This window comes from Oryx dammah, unplaced genomic scaffold (assembly GCF_014754425.2).
Source record: "Oryx dammah isolate SB20612 unplaced genomic scaffold, SCBI_Odam_1.1 HiC_scaffold_13, whole genome shotgun sequence".
NCBI classification, from domain to species: Eukaryota; Metazoa; Chordata; class Mammalia; order Artiodactyla; family Bovidae; genus Oryx; species Oryx dammah.
The window spans coordinates 3,355,645-3,370,359 of record NW_024070197.1 but is presented as its reverse complement, the minus strand read 5'-3'; the positions used below and the strand labels follow the sequence as shown (position 1 = coordinate 3,370,359).

At 53.8% G+C, this 14,715-nt stretch overlaps 2 protein-coding genes across 5 annotated transcripts; one reads left to right on the top strand and one right to left on the bottom strand.

The window, feature by feature from the left end:
* Nucleotides 1-319: 319 nt before the first annotated feature.
* Nucleotides 320-1,657, bottom strand: LOC120871898 (ataxin-3-like). Of its 4 annotated transcripts, none has more exons than XM_040251909.1 (2): nt 1,399-1,657; nt 320-1,245 (listed from the first exon to the last, which is right to left on the bottom strand). In XM_040251909.1, exons 1-2 carry the CDS (start codon nt 1,630-1,632, stop codon nt 571-573), a joined length of 909 nt encoding a protein of 302 aa, XP_040107843.1. In that variant the 5' UTR covers nt 1,633-1,657; the 3' UTR covers nt 320-570. The 4 variants fall into 4 exon arrangements, with proteins under 4 accessions (XP_040107843.1, XP_040107845.1, XP_040107844.1 ...); XM_040251911.1 differs by having other exon boundaries at nt 320-1,397; nt 1,602-1,632; XM_040251910.1 differs by having other exon boundaries at nt 320-1,445; nt 1,611-1,632.
* Nucleotides 1,658-2,959: 1,302 nt separating this feature from the next.
* UBE2S (ubiquitin conjugating enzyme E2 S) lies at nt 2,960-9,926 on the top strand. The gene is made up of 4 exons (XM_040251931.1): nt 2,960-6,308; nt 6,889-7,036; nt 8,448-8,638; nt 9,465-9,926. The coding sequence occupies exons 1-4, from the start codon at nt 6,306-6,308 to the stop codon at nt 9,792-9,794; spliced, it is 672 nt and encodes a 223-aa protein (XP_040107865.1). The 5' UTR covers nt 2,960-6,305; the 3' UTR covers nt 9,795-9,926.
* Nucleotides 9,927-14,715: the final 4,789 nt, after the last annotated feature.

Here is a 14,715-nt window from a genome sequence, read left to right as displayed (position 1 = left end):
TCACTGCAGCTCCTAACCACACACTAGACCAGCGTAAACACCCATTAGCTGGAGAATGCTAGAAACTCCTAGGTTCTTATGGAGGATCACAGTGCACGCTGCTGAGGAAGGATGTGTGGGAATGTAAATGTGCAAGTAGTGTGGGGACGAAGACACCAGATATTCACAGCAGGTACCTGAGGGGTGGTGAATGGGAACGTGAGAGGGGAAGGAGGACTAGAGCTGGGCTTCCTCCTTTCACTGCAGTCACTGTGAATTTCCCTCCAAACATGTATTTCTTTCATGACTTAATACATATGAACAGAAGAAATGAAGGTTCTTTTTTTTTTTTTTCTCTTTTAAATTTCTTTAATTGCTGAATGCCTCTTGGCTAGTGTTTGGAGGATCATTTTTTAGGCCTACAACTGATGTATTTTTCCACCTTATTACCGTTTTGTTTGCAAACCACCTAAGTCTTTTTTCCTCTGTTGAAAATTGTTCTCTTTGACACATTACCAAAATGGACCCTATGCTGTAATCACACAGGACAATATTAGAAAGACTGAATATCTAAATGATTTGTGAAAGGTATTACTTTTTTCCTTCTGTTTTGAGATTACTTCTAACAGTTTCTAAAGACATGGTCACAGCTGCCTGAAGCATGTCTTCTTCACTCATAGAATCACCTAGACCCCTGTCAGGTGCTTCAGAGCTTGTGCTCGACTTTTCACACAGATGTGTAAGCTGTCCTGGTGGAGCTTGCTGCTGCTGCTGCTGCTGCTTTTCAAAGTAGGCTTCTCTTCTCTTCCGTAGCTCTTCTGAAGTAGGATGTGAACCCGATGGCTGTGGGATATCTTGACATCTATTTCTGGAAGTACCTTGCATACTGAGCTGAATGGCCCTGCGGAGAGCGGCCTCTTCATCTTCCATGTCAATTTCTTGGCGACTTAGTGCCAGAGCCCTCTGAAAGTCCTCCTCATCCTCGTCTAACATTCCTGTCCCATCATTTACTTCGAAGACACGTTCTAGATCTGTTTTCTGGACACTGTGTTCTTTAAGTTGTGCTAATTCTTCTCCAATAAGTTTTGGTCGATGCATCTGTGGGACCCTGATCATCTGTAGAAGTTGGTCAGCTTCACAATCTGGCAGATCACCCTTAACAACAAATATAGAGTAACCTTCCTGTTGTAACTGAGCCAAGAAAAGTGCAAGGTATGTGTCTGATATTAATTCTGGACCCGTCAAAAGAGAATTCAAGTTGAACCACTGTTTTTGTAATTTTCTAACTGTAAACCAGTGTTCTTTATAGTTGCATATAAATGATCTTTCATTTATGGGATCAATCCTGAGCCTCTGGTACTCTGGACTGTTAAAGAGGATTAGTTCTAAACCCCAAACTTTCAAGGCATTGCTTATAACTTGAATAGAGAAAAAGCCACTGTCATCCATATTTCCAGAAGGCTGCTGCAAAAATGTGCGATAGTCTTCACTAGTAACTCCTCCTTCTGCCATTCTCATCCTCTCTTCCTCATCCAGCTGATGTGCAATTGAAGATAATTCCACAGGGCTGAAGTATTCTCCTTGTAGTAGGTTATTCAAGCAATGTTGAGCACAAAGTGAGCCTTCTTGTTTTTCGTGGAAGATGGACTCCATGTTTATTTGTCTGGAGCCAACGGCCCCTGCGCCGAACCACCCTCTGAAGGTTCATTTCTAAAGCTAGAAATCTGGGTTTCACTGAGCTAAAGTTAAGTTTCTGGGCCTCCAGCACTTAGCAAAGGAAGGACACCCCTCTCCCAGCCCATCTCCTGCCCATCCATCTCCCAAACTAACTCAAAAGGCCCATCACTAGGCCACCTCCCAAGTCCTTCTCAGATCTGCCCACTTTTCTCCCACCATGGCTATGGCCACCACCCCAGCCCAGGCCACAACCAACTTCCTGTTGAAGTTTTGCTTCCACTCTGGGCCCTCCAGTCAAGTCTCTAACCAGCAGCCTTGAGCTAGAATCACAACAAATCCATTCATGTCTCTGGGTCAGAATTCCTCATTGGCTCCCTAGGGCCCTACCGACCACGCCCACCTCTCCCAGCCCAGAACATTCTCCAGTCAGACCTTTCTTTCCCCACTCCTCTGCCCTTCTCTCAGTTCCTCCCATCTGAGGGTTTTCAAAAACTTCTTTTAAGAAAATAACAGCTTTATTGAGATATAACTCACACACCATACACAATACTTACCAATTTAAAGTGTTTTGGTATACTCACAGAGTCACACATCTATGCCATCACCACAGTCAAGTTTAGAGTATTTTCACTGCCCCCAAGTCTCCCCATTAGACATCAATTTCCCATCCCTCAGCCCTAGACAATCACTCATCTACTTTCTGTTTGCATGGATTCAACTGTTCTAGACATTACACATAAATGGAATCATACAAATGCAGTCCTTTGTAACCAGCTTCTTTCCCTTAGCACAGTGTTTTGGAGGTTTGTCCATTCTGTAGCAGGTAACAGTACTTCATTCCTTTCTATGGCTGTATTGATCTGACATTGTAAGTATACACCACATTTAGTTTACCCATTCCCCAGGTATTGAATATGTTGGTTATTTCCATCTTTTGGATATTACAAACAATATGATATGCATATCTGCACAGCTATAAATATCTGTGTATGACTTTCTGTGTAGACATGTTTCTATTTCTCTTGGGTATGTACCTAGCTGTGGAATTGCTGGGTCATATGGTAACTCTAGGTTTAACCCTTTGATGAACTGCCATACTGTTTGCCAAAGCAGCTACACCATTTTTCATTCCCACCAGCTGTGTGAGGGTTCCAATTTTTCCACATCTTTCCCAACACCTATTATCTTACTTTTTGATTACAGCCACCCTGGTGGTGTGAGATGATATCTCATTGTGGTTTTGATTCTCCTTTCCCTGAGAGCTGACGACACTGAGCATCTTGTCATGTGCTTACTGGCCATTTATATATTTTTGATCAGCAGCACCATGTCTTCTCAGGGTTATTCCAACAGCCTCTTCTCTGGCCTCTCTGGCTCTGCCCACAGCCCCATGAGCATCCTCCTTCATCCTCTTCTCCACCCAGCAGTCAGAGTGAGACCACAGCAGTCCTCTGCTCAAAATCTGACAGTGGCTCCCTATTCCCTCAGAGACAAGACCACAGTCCTAATCACGGCCTTCAAGGTCCCGCATGACATCCCCTCCCCAACTCCATCCACACAGACATTTCTCTGACCTCATCTCCCCATACTCTCCCCTTGCCCACTCTGTTCCAACCACACTGGCCTCCTTTGCAGTTCCTCAAATGTGCTAGACCTCTGCTCCAGCTGTTTCAACTGCCCAAATACAGCTTCCTGATAAGCACATAGCTCATTTCCTCTCTTCCTTCAAACTTGTGTTCACATGACACCTGAGTGGTGAGGTTTCCCTGGCCACCTGGCTTAAAATTCATGCCAGCTGGCATCCCACAATCTGGCACCCCCACCCAAACCCCTCCTCCCTTGCTCTACTTTTCTCTTTTTCCATGGCACTCGCTCCCTTCTAACCTACCATGTATTTTATTTATTACCTTTAGCTTCTGTGTCTATTTTCCCTTACCACAGGAAACCCCAAAAAAGGCAAAGATCATGAAAAGTTCTTAGCAGAGATGGGGCCTATTGCAATTTCAGGTGTCCGTAAAGGGCAGCCTCCCTGAGGACCGGCCCCAGCTACTACCGGTTTCTGTCAACAAAGCTGACCGGGACACAGCAGCCCCCTTCATCTGCACATCCACTTGACTGCTCTGGCTAGGGCAGCAGAACGGAGTCGGTTGGGACAGAGATGGGTGGCCTGCAGAATCAAAAACCTTGACTGAGAAGGTTCGCTGAGCCCAGTTTTAAGTCTGCGGGAGATTCCTTCCTTTTCCCTCAGGGCCTGTCCCCGTCAGGGATCCCCAGCACGTCTCCCACTCGCCCTGCCATCAACGTGCTCGCTGGCCCGTCTGCTCCCGCCCACGGCCCATCAAAACCTCCAACGGCTCCCCAGGACCTGAACGCTTCAACACACCGCCCACTCAGCCTCACCGGCTTCCCGGTGGCGCCCCAAACAAACCACGCGTGATCCCCTCGCCTCGCCTTTGTACGGGTTGCTCCTTTTTCTGAAGAGCTTTTGCCATATGGAGCCCAGGCAATTCTTCCTCCGACAGGTCAGTGAGAAGCCCTAGCCCTCTCCCTGCACCCCGGGCCCTGACTGATCCGATCTGTCTTTATCACTCACCGACGTAATAGGATATACTTACTTGTTTACTGGCCGGCTTCCCCACGAGGTTGTCAGCACCCTGAGCACAGGAATTTTGTCCCTTTTACTCTGAGCTGTATCCCCAAAGCATCTTGCCTGCCACAGGGCTGTTGCTGTTTAGTCACTAAGTCTTGCCCAACTCTCTGCAACCTCATGGACCGTAGACCGCCACGCTCCTCTGCCCATGGGGTTCTCCAGATAAGAATACTGGAGTGAATAGCCATGTCCTTCTCCAGGTGATCTTCCTAACCCAGGGATCGAAGGGGAGTCTCTTGCATTGACAGGCAGGTTCTTTACCACTGAGTCACCAAGGAAGGTGCTCAAAAACCCAAAGCATACTGAATAACTGCCAGTGTCCAGAGAGGAACCTCATAACATCCACCTGACCGGGTTGTTTCGAGGTTTCAATGAGATCAGACATGCAAATAAATTACAACAGTGCCTTGGCCAGCAAGCATGAATCAGTAATCATCACTCTCATGAGCACCATCAGTCCTTGTCAGTCGGGTGGACTTCGGAGCTACAGATCAGTCTGACCCCCAACTCTGCCTCGTCTTGAGTGGGGGCCCCTGGGCAAGTCACTAGAACCCCTCTTCCATCAGAGACCTTGCGTGTTAACTGGGCCGGACTTAACGTGAGGCGCGGGCGGTGCCCGAGTGCGGTCAACCCGCCACACACTGGTTTTGGCTAGGGCGGTGGGCGTCTCTGCATGTTTCTGCCCCAGTTCCAGAGGCTAGGGCCCCACTTGGGGTCTTGTCGGGACCCTCTCTAGAGGGTCTGAGAGACCTTGGCGGGGGCGCTGGGCCACACAGTAGCCGTGCAGGCGGGTCAACTCCCGGGGGTCCTGCTGTAAGGGCGCCAACACGCGGCCCGGGGCATGCCGGGGCGGGTCCCCAGACAGGGAAAAGGAGTCCTGACGAGTCCTGCTTGGCGGAAGAACGGGGTGAGTCCCAGGTGAGGCCCGGCCCTCAGCAAGGCCTGAAGGCTCTTCCTTTATTAGACACCGTCCTCACAGGAGACTGAGGCCCTGCCGAGGCCAGAGGTCACACATTGGAGGGCAAGGCTTCTAAGCCTTCAGCGCCGGGCTGACTGGCCTTGGAACCTCCGCTACGCAGCACGCAGGTCACACGTCATTCCCACCACAAAATGGCGCCTCGAAGACAAACGTACCGCGATGGCCAGCGCCCACCCCCACGACGGGCTGAGGAAGGGGCGCGAATGTCCGCGAACTTATTTGCATACACAAAACCAACGAAATTCATTGGCTGTGAGAGTCTGCGTCCGCGCTAGGCAGAGCCCCCATTGGTCATTCTCCTTTTCTCTGCCCCTCTGGTACCGCCTTCTACGTCAGGGATTGGCCCGCTCGTGTCTCGTGACGCCACTCCACGACTGCGCGTCCCTATTGGTTGGAGTGCCTTCTATCATCCTTTTAAACCCCGCGAGTCCCACCTCCTTTCGCCCCGCCCAAGCTCCACGGCCGACCGTTAGTCGCGTGCGCGATTTCTGGGCGTCAGGGCGCGCGCGTACGCAGGCGTCTCATTCAAACGGCCCAATCAGCGTTCGCGTCGCCCTATACGTCCTCTTCCTTTCTGCTTCCCCCTTCTCCACCGCTTCATTCTCCCGGATCCCCTCCCGGACCCCTACGCGCCCCGAGTGGCCAGCCCGCCGCGCGCCCCCTCTCCAAGTTCTGCCCGCAGTTTGCAGGAAGGGAGCGAGCCCGTCGAACGCCGAAGACCGTGCGCGCTGACGTCACGGGTCCAGGCGCCGCGAGAGGGGCCCGTGAGGGGGGGGCGTGGCCTGTAGGTGGATATAAAAGGGTGGCCGTGCGCGCGCGGCCGGCTTACTGCGGCCGGTCACTGGGGCGGGTGAAGCTGCTTTGCGGTTCGCGGCGGACGTCGGAGGCTGAGAGGAGCAGAGCGGGGCCGCTGGGGCCTCGTTAGGGCCGCAGCGACACCAGTTGGGCCCCCCGCCCCGGCAGGCGGCCGGAGAGCGCGGGAAGGGGGCCGGGGGGACCCGCCCCCGGCCGGCTGCAGTCATGGTGAGTGCGGCGCCCAGGCCCGGGAAGGGTAGGCGAGGTACCCCCCCCCGTAGAGGAAGAGGCGTGGTCTCAGGACCCTCTCGTGGGCGGTTTGAGAGGTTGGAGAGCCCACCTGGAGGTCCGAGGCCTGAGTTGGGCCTAGGGGCCTTCATGTAGGCGGGGCGGAGGGGAAGGCCCGGCCGAGTCCCGGGGAGGGCTCCGGCCTTTTGGGCAGGCCTGTGGGTGTTCCGGGAACAACATTCTGCGGCCGTCTCCAGGACCGATCTGGGGTTTCTAGGGTGGTCTTAACAACATTAGATGGGCGAAAGGGACCCAGGTAGGCATCAGGCTTACCCAGAATCATTGGGGAGCCTGTGCGGAGCTACGAACGTGCTTCGGGGGCTTCTGGGGAAGGTGGAGTCGTCCGCAGGAGCTCGGAGTGGATTAGCCTGGGGCTGTCGCCTGAGTCTTCCTGGGTTGGGGATTTCGGGAGCTCGGGGTGATTGATTGACAGCCCGGGACTCCACCGACTCCCTAGATCCTGCAAGAGGCTCCAGGCCCTGGCTCTGCCCGTGGCTCACCCGCTTGTCTCCATACCTAGAACTCCAACGTGGAGAACCTGCCCCCCCACATCATCCGCCTGGTGTACAAGGAGGTGACGACGCTGACTGCTGACCCACCTGACGGCATCAAGGTCTTTCCCAACGAGGAGGACCTTACCGACCTGCAGGTCACCATTGAGGGCCCTGGTGAGTGTCGGAACGACAGGGAGGAGTGCGCTTCCTAGATCCTAGTCACCCTAGAGCCAGGATAGGAGGCGCCCACTCTTAAGTGGATTGCCAGACCCTGGGGACGCAAGGGTGGGCAGGACAGGCACACACACGTGTTACATATGTTCCTGGTGTGCAGGGCTGGACACTAGGAATGACAAATAATTGTGTACTCTCTCTCCATTAAATGTTGGTGAGAAAAAACTGGGGGCCAAGAGAGCATGTAATGGGTCCTTAGCTTGGCTCTGCATGTTTCCTCCATCCTGAAGTTGGGTAGGAGTTACATGGGATTGGGAGAAGGATGCCAGGTGGGGAGAAGTGTCAGCAAAGGCCCGGAGGGTGGGGTGGACCATCTCAGATTCCTTCCTGTCGGCAGTGTCTGGGGCTCTGGGGACCAAGCAGAGAATAAGCCAGATACAGGCTTGGGGGAGATAATAACCATGCCAGTACAGGTGTTTGATCCTGTAGGTTGGTGTAACATGTCACTTCACGTGCACTACGTTTAGGTTATTGAATTTTTTACGATTTAAATGAAGAGCATGTAACGTAAAGACTTAGTCTGGAATCGGGTTTGTGGGCAGTGGGTCAGGGAAGGCTTTCTGAGATGGTGAGAAGGTGATTCACCCCCATGCTGGTGCGGGCTCGGCGGGAGGTGAGGATCCCAAAAAGCTTTTGGCAGTGTTGGGGTGTATTAGATATTTTATAAGAACAGAAGAAAAAGGATTGGTGAAGCTTACAGGAAGCAGATCTTTTAGGGTCTGTAGGTCTCTTTGGGAGTTTAGAAAGGAAGCCCTTGGTGGGTTTAAAGCAGGACTTCACTGTGACTTTGGTGGGGGTTTGGGTGGGGTTGCAGGCTGGAGGCTGGCATCAATCAGGTGAGCGAAGTGGTTCTGCTGGACTTGGAGGGGGCCTCAGATTTATGGGGGGAACGATGGGTTGGATGTGGGGGCTGGAGCACCAAGAACAGCCCTGGGAACGGCTCCCTCGGGTTTTTGACCTGATCAGGAGAGTGAACGAGAGGGCTGTGGCTGCAGCGGGGAGACCTTGGAGTGGACAGAACTGTCCTGAGTCTTGCCTGAGAGACTTCCAAACAGATGTTTTTCCGGGGGACTGAGGAGCCATATATGTGTGCCACTTGGGAACGGTGTGCTGTGGCTTCAGCAGGGACTGAGGAGCCTCTGAGGGGGGGGGACCACCAGTCGGGTTAGCTCTGAGCTGCGGTGGCGGGGGGTGCCTGCAGGCCCCTGGGAACCTAGCCCTGTCCTCTCGAGAGCTCCCAGTCTGGGGAAGGAAACGAGGGAGCATTTGCCTCACCGACAGATGGGGAGGCTGGGTTTTGGGGTGCCTGGAAGACCTGAGCCTCCTGATGCATCCCCTCTTTGCATTCCAGAGGGGACCCCGTACGCTGGAGGCCTCTTCCGCATGAAACTCCTGCTGGGGAAGGACTTCCCGGCCTCCCCACCCAAGGGCTACTTCCTGACAAAGATCTTCCACCCGAATGTGGGCGCCAATGGCGAGATCTGTGTCAACGTGCTCAAGAGGGACTGGACCGCTGAGCTGGGCATCCGGCACGTGCTTCTGGTGAGTTCTGCGGCACCTGGCCTGCCTCCTGGCCAGCCCAGTCACGTTCAAGCCACAGAACCTTATTCCTCTTTAAAACAATCAATGCTGAAGTGGTGGGGGCCTCCACATGAGAGTCCAGGTTTCCATCTTTTCTAGAAGGGTAGGCAGCACCCAGGGAGCTCTGCTACAGGGCGGGCGAGGGGCTTGTGTGGGGATAGTTTTCTGCAGGCGCGGGCTGAGCGTCTGGTTGGAGAGCCTTTCCGACACCGAACGGCGAGTGCAGCCGTCAGCGCTGTGATACCGCTGTTTCTCACCCAGGGGTGGCTCTGTGCCCCCGGGACATCTTTAATTGTCCCTGCTGGGGTGCTCCACCCTCAGTGGGAGGACGCTAGGGAGCTACTGCCCCTCCCGCCACAGGCCTGCCCCTTGGAGAGCCATGCCTGCCTGCCCCCCAGGTGGGGCCCCAGGGTCCCTGTGGGCCCCTTAGACCATGGAGGTCACCTGGTGCCTCTCCCCACCTGCCTCACAAGGTAGAAGTTTTTTAAAAACCTAAATTTCTAACGAGCCCCTAGGGCAGACAGCAGGAGGGACGGGGAGTTGGGGTTTCCTGCAGGGCACGGGGAGGGTAGCCCAGCCCTGTTCCCCCTCTCCCTGAGTGTTGGTAGCAGCTGCCAGAGAGAGTGTGGGTGAGCTCACCGAGTGCCCGCGTGCCCACCGGGCGGTGAGCCTGGTCTGGGGGGCCGGTACCTGGGCTCCCCTGTCCCGGCCAGAGCACTGATGGCGGGGCAGCGTGGGGTTTGAGAAGCTTGGGGGCGGGCCCCTGACCCTGGCCCTCTCCCCACAGACCATCAAGTGCCTGCTGATCCACCCCAACCCCGAGTCGGCCCTCAACGAGGAGGCGGGCCGCCTGCTGCTGGAAAACTACGAGGAGTACGCAGCCCGTGCGCGCCTGCTCACCGAGATCCATGGCGGCGCCGGCGGGCCCAGCGGCGGGAGGCCCGAGCCCGGCCGGGCCACAGCCAGCGGGGCAGCGGCCTCCACTGCCGACCCCACAGCTCTGGGGGGCCCAGCAGGGGCTGAGGGGCCCATGGCCAAGAAGCACGCGGGCGAGCGCGACAAGAAGCTGGCAGCCAAGAAAAAGACAGACAAGAAGCGGGCACTGCGGCGCCTGTAGTGGGCTCTCTCCCCTCCCTTACCACCTGACCCGACTCTGTCTCTAAGTTATTTAAATTATGGCTGGGGTGGGGGAGGGCACGAGGGCACTGGGACCTGAATTTGTTTTTCTAAATAAAGTTGGAAAAGCAGCTGCGCCTCCACCGCCTGGGCTGTGAGCAGGGGGCACCCCGGCCCATCTGGGGTGCAGTGTTCGGTGAGGCCTGGTCCCGATCGCTCCTGACCTTGTTCTGAAACAGGCACAGCGGACTGGTGGGGTCTGGCCAGGCGGCAGGTGCGAGCCCCATGTGTCTTCCCTGCTCTGGGTTCTCGGTCCAGCTCTGGCTGCAGAGCGTGCTCTCGGGGCCCCTGACTCTCCTGCCAGGCCTCGTGACACTGGTTTTGTGGTGGGCAGGTCACTGCTCGGGTCTCGAGTGAAGCTGACTGGGCCCCGCTCCTTTCTCAGGTTCTCTCCAGGCTTCCATTCCTGGGTTGTGGGCCTGGGGCTGTCCTCAGCTGGAAGCTGCTAGGGTCCTCACACCATGCCCCCCATTTGTGGCTGACCTGGCCGTTTGACAGGGCCTAGTTGATCAGATGGAGCTGTTTGATGAACCCCGGGGGAGAACTTGTCTGCAGGAGCTTGTCCCAGCGGGAAGAGGGGTGGGTCTGGGTCATGGCCCTCCTCCCTGCCCAGTTTCCTCATCTGCAGGAGTGCAGAGTGGCAGTCACTGCACCTGTGGGCGGCTGTGGAGGGCCAGGGTGAGGCCGCAAAGCCTGGAGAAGGGTGAAGGGACAGCAGGGAGCCGCTGGTTTAGCAGCCTGAAGGCACAGAGGGGGACGCCATCAGGTTCTGCAGGGCCTTAGGACGTCAGAAGTGATCAAAAAGCACAAAGAGAAATGAAGGCCCGTCAGAGACGGGTATGCCAACTTTCACAGTTGCTTCTTTTGTAATCAGACTGGAAGTAGCGGACGCGTTCATCATCAGATGAGTGAAGGAACTGTGCAGTCACTCGGCAGGATACGACTTAAGTACACAAAACGCTGAGTGAAGCCATGTTCAAGTACAAAATATTTGATTCCACTTACGTGAAATTCTAGACGGTAGCCAAAAGCAGATCCTTGGCTGGCTGGTATCAGGGAGGATCAAGGACACAGAGCCTTGGTGATGAGCACATTCCAGATAGCGATTACAGTGGGGCTCACATGGCTGTATAATTATGTAAACGTGTATATTTAAAATCAGTGTATTGTACTCTGTAAAGTACATCTCAGAATTTGATGTAATTTAAATCAAGGAATTCTGTTCAGTGGGAAAGATGACGGTTAACAAGACTCAAGGGAAAAGACAAATCTAAATGTGTGAAGAGGTCCTACAGGTCAGTAGAAATGTGAAAGCAAAAGCTCTTGCACAAACACTGTCACCCGGCAAACAGACGAAGAGTCCCACCATCACAAGTGATGGGAAAGGTACAGCAGAAGCCCAGGACCCCGCTAGACCTGGCAAGGCCAAGTGCAGGGCCACGGATGCTCTCCCAGTCCATGGTGCACCCTTGGCAGGAGTGGTAAATAAGTCACGTGGAGACGTGCTGGGCTGGAAAGGCCAGAAGCACGAGTATGTCATTACTCAGCGCTCTTGCACACACCACGAGCTGTAAAGCCACATTTGTCCCAAGGTGCAAGCAGCATAAACATGCCTGTATACAGTTGAGGAGCAATACTATGCAACACGAGAGCAGTGGGCCATCACTCCCAGCAGCATGGAAAAGCTTGCCATCAGCCAAACAAGCAAGTTTCAGGAGACCTCCAGTCCAAATGCCATCGCATGCAGTTCCAGAACCATCAAAACCAAGCTCTGCTGCTAAACACGCATACCTCGGTGGTCACGCTGTGTTTGAGAGCAAGACTGTTTCCCTAAGGCTCAGGATACTGGTTACCCCTAACCAGCAAGGAGCCCCGGAGCAAAGCATGAATGTGTACACGTGTGCTTTTCTGTGCATCTGCTGGCTTTCAGAATTTTAAGAACATGGAGGGAGGTGGGAGGCGTGTTCTGGATGGGGAACACATGTGCGCCCATGGCTGATTCATGTCGATGTATGGCAAAACCCACTACAATACTGTAAAGTAATTAGCCTCCAATTAAAATTAATTAATTTTTTAAAAAGACAAAACACACACAGGAAAAGAACATGAAGAAGCACATTATGAGAGATGAACCAATCTCCAAAACATATTACGTAAGAAAGAGCAACATGCCAACACTGTATAAAATATGCTACCATTTCTCTTTTTAAATTTAACCAGAAGGTGACATTAGCACCTGCACGTGAAGTGAAGTCGCTCAGTCGTGTCTGACTCTTTGCGACCCCATGGACGGTAACCTATCAGGCTCCGTGGTCCATGGGATTTTCCAGGCAAGAATACTGGAGTGGGCTGCCATTTCCTCTTCCAGGGGATCTTCCCAACCCAGGGATTGAACCCAGGTCTCCTGCATTGCAGACAGACGCTTTACCCTCTGAGCCACTAGGGAAGCTCCTGCAAACACTGTCCCAAGAAAGAAGAGCCTGGAATACCGTGTGCACGGTACCCAGTCAAGGCAACGCCTTGACTTTTTAAAAATTTTAAAGATAACCAAGTTTCACTAGAACGGCTCCCTCAAACTCCCATCTCCCCAAAACCCAACTCCCTATTCAGAGACAACCAGTGTCAGAGGGGTCTCTGGTATTTTTCTGAGGAAATTCTATGGGAATGCAAGCAAATTTAAGCATGTTGTTTAGTCACTAATTCATGTCCGACTCTGTGGCGCCATGGACTGTAGCCCACCAGACTCTTCCATCCATGGGATTTTCCAGGCAAGAATACCGGAGTGGGCTGCCATTTCCTTCTCCAGGGGGTCTTCCCGACCCCGGGATCGAAGCCACATCTCCTGCATTGGCAGGTGGGTTCTTTACTACTGAGCCACGAAGAAAGCCCCCCAAATTTAAGCATATGTTCTTTTTATTATTTATATTTGGGGGCCATACAACACGGCCTGTGGGATCTTAGTTCCTCGGCCAGAGATTGAACCCATGCCCTCGGCAGTGAAAGCGCAGAGCCCTAACCGCTGGACCAGCAGGGGAAGCCCCCTAACACCTGTGCTTTTACGTCCACTGTCTCGTTTGTGTATACCTGGCGGTGAGCTGCACAGGGCATGTCACACCTGGGCTTTTGGACCTCGCGTGTCCGGCCGGCTGGCCTGTAGCACCCCGCCCTTCCATGCCTTCAGTCGCGCCCCATGTATGGCAAAAAAGCCAACAACACTGGAAGAAATGACCTCGGTGCATGGAGCCCGGGACAAAGAAGTCTGCGGTCACCCTTTTCTGTGACATTCCTGTGCCAGAGGGTACATCCATGTGTAACTGTACAGATACTGCCAAGTCGTCCCCCGAGGGTTTGTACCGCTTGACACCGCCAGCAACCTGTGTCCACCCCCACCCCACCCCTGCCCATAGCCTCACCAGCACTGATTTTTATCCAACTTGGGTTTGTCTCAACCTGAGAGGCGAACACTTAGTCCTCTTTAATAGACTTAACAACAGTTTGGGATTTACACAGAAATTGTGAAGACAGTACGGGGTGCCTCCTGGCTGCGTCTCCTCCGTAAATGCGAAGTTGCTGAAATCAATGTGCTGGTTTGGCTGTGAGAGCCTGGCCAAGGGGCACGAGGACTTCCCTGGCTTTCCACTGGTGAGGACCCTGTGCTTCCTCTACAGGGGGCGTGGGTTCGATACCTGGTCAGGGAACTAAGATCCCACATGCCATGTGGCATGGTTGGGTCCCCAACTGGGATCCTGGGCTCCTTGCATGTCTCCAAACCACATGCACACGTTATTTTCATAACAGAAGACTTTAAAGAGTAGGTTTTATTCCAGCAGATGACTACAAGAGTAACAAAAGTAACATTTTAAAATTCCTGGACAGGGTAGAGACAGCCTGGAGGAAATGCGGCAGAGGGCACAAGGGTATTCACATAACTCACGAAGACTGGGAGCAGCAGGCATTACCACGTGGATTTGTCCTCCAAGTGGGCTGAAAAAACCCGAGCGTCGTTTTGTGTGCAAATAGCTGTAGACAAGGAAAGATGTTTGTGTTCGTTCTAAGTCCATCTGCTCAAGATAAATTGCACCCATTCATACATGCAAGGGAGATCTGCGGACTTGTCCCAGCAGGCCGTTTTACAAGCTCTTTGCACATTTAACTTCAACAACCCTAGGAAGTAAGGTCTACTGAAGTAGACGTGTCATAGGCACAGAGAGGTCAAGGGACCAGCCCAAGGCTGCACAGCCTAGGAGTGGTGGAGCCCTGAGGTAACCATGCAGACAAAAATCCAATCAAGGCCAGCCTCTCCCTCGACAGGAGGTTTCCACTGCTGAGTGACCCTGTGTGGGGCAGCTGCCAAGGGCGTGCCCTACACTCAACTCTGCAAACGTTCCTAGGTTACCACTGGACACAACGCAGCACACAGAACCAAGATCTCTGCTTCTCAGAGCCCCAAGGGATCAGACACGAAAGGAGCTCGTTTCACATGGAGGGAAGCCAAGGCCCAGAGAGACTAGTGCCACAGCGTAGAACTGGCACCTGGGCAGCTTGGCCACTGGCACACAGAGGGGTGTTGTGGCGGGGCGGGGGGCCATCTCTGGGCACTTGTCTTCTGCTCTGCCCACCCTGGCCCCGCGGTCCCCGCTGAGAGGATGGCAGTCAGTCTGGCCCTCCCTCACAAGTTGCTTTTTTCTTGCTGCTTTCCAGATTTTCCCTTTGTCACGGCGTCCAGCATTTTTGCCAGGATGTGTATCTGCCCAGCTGGACTGCATGTGTGCTGAGCGCCCACAGCAGCAGGGATCCGGGGCAGACGAGACCCCCGCATCTGACCATCAGTTGCTACGTGGCACAGTGGACACCCACAGCTG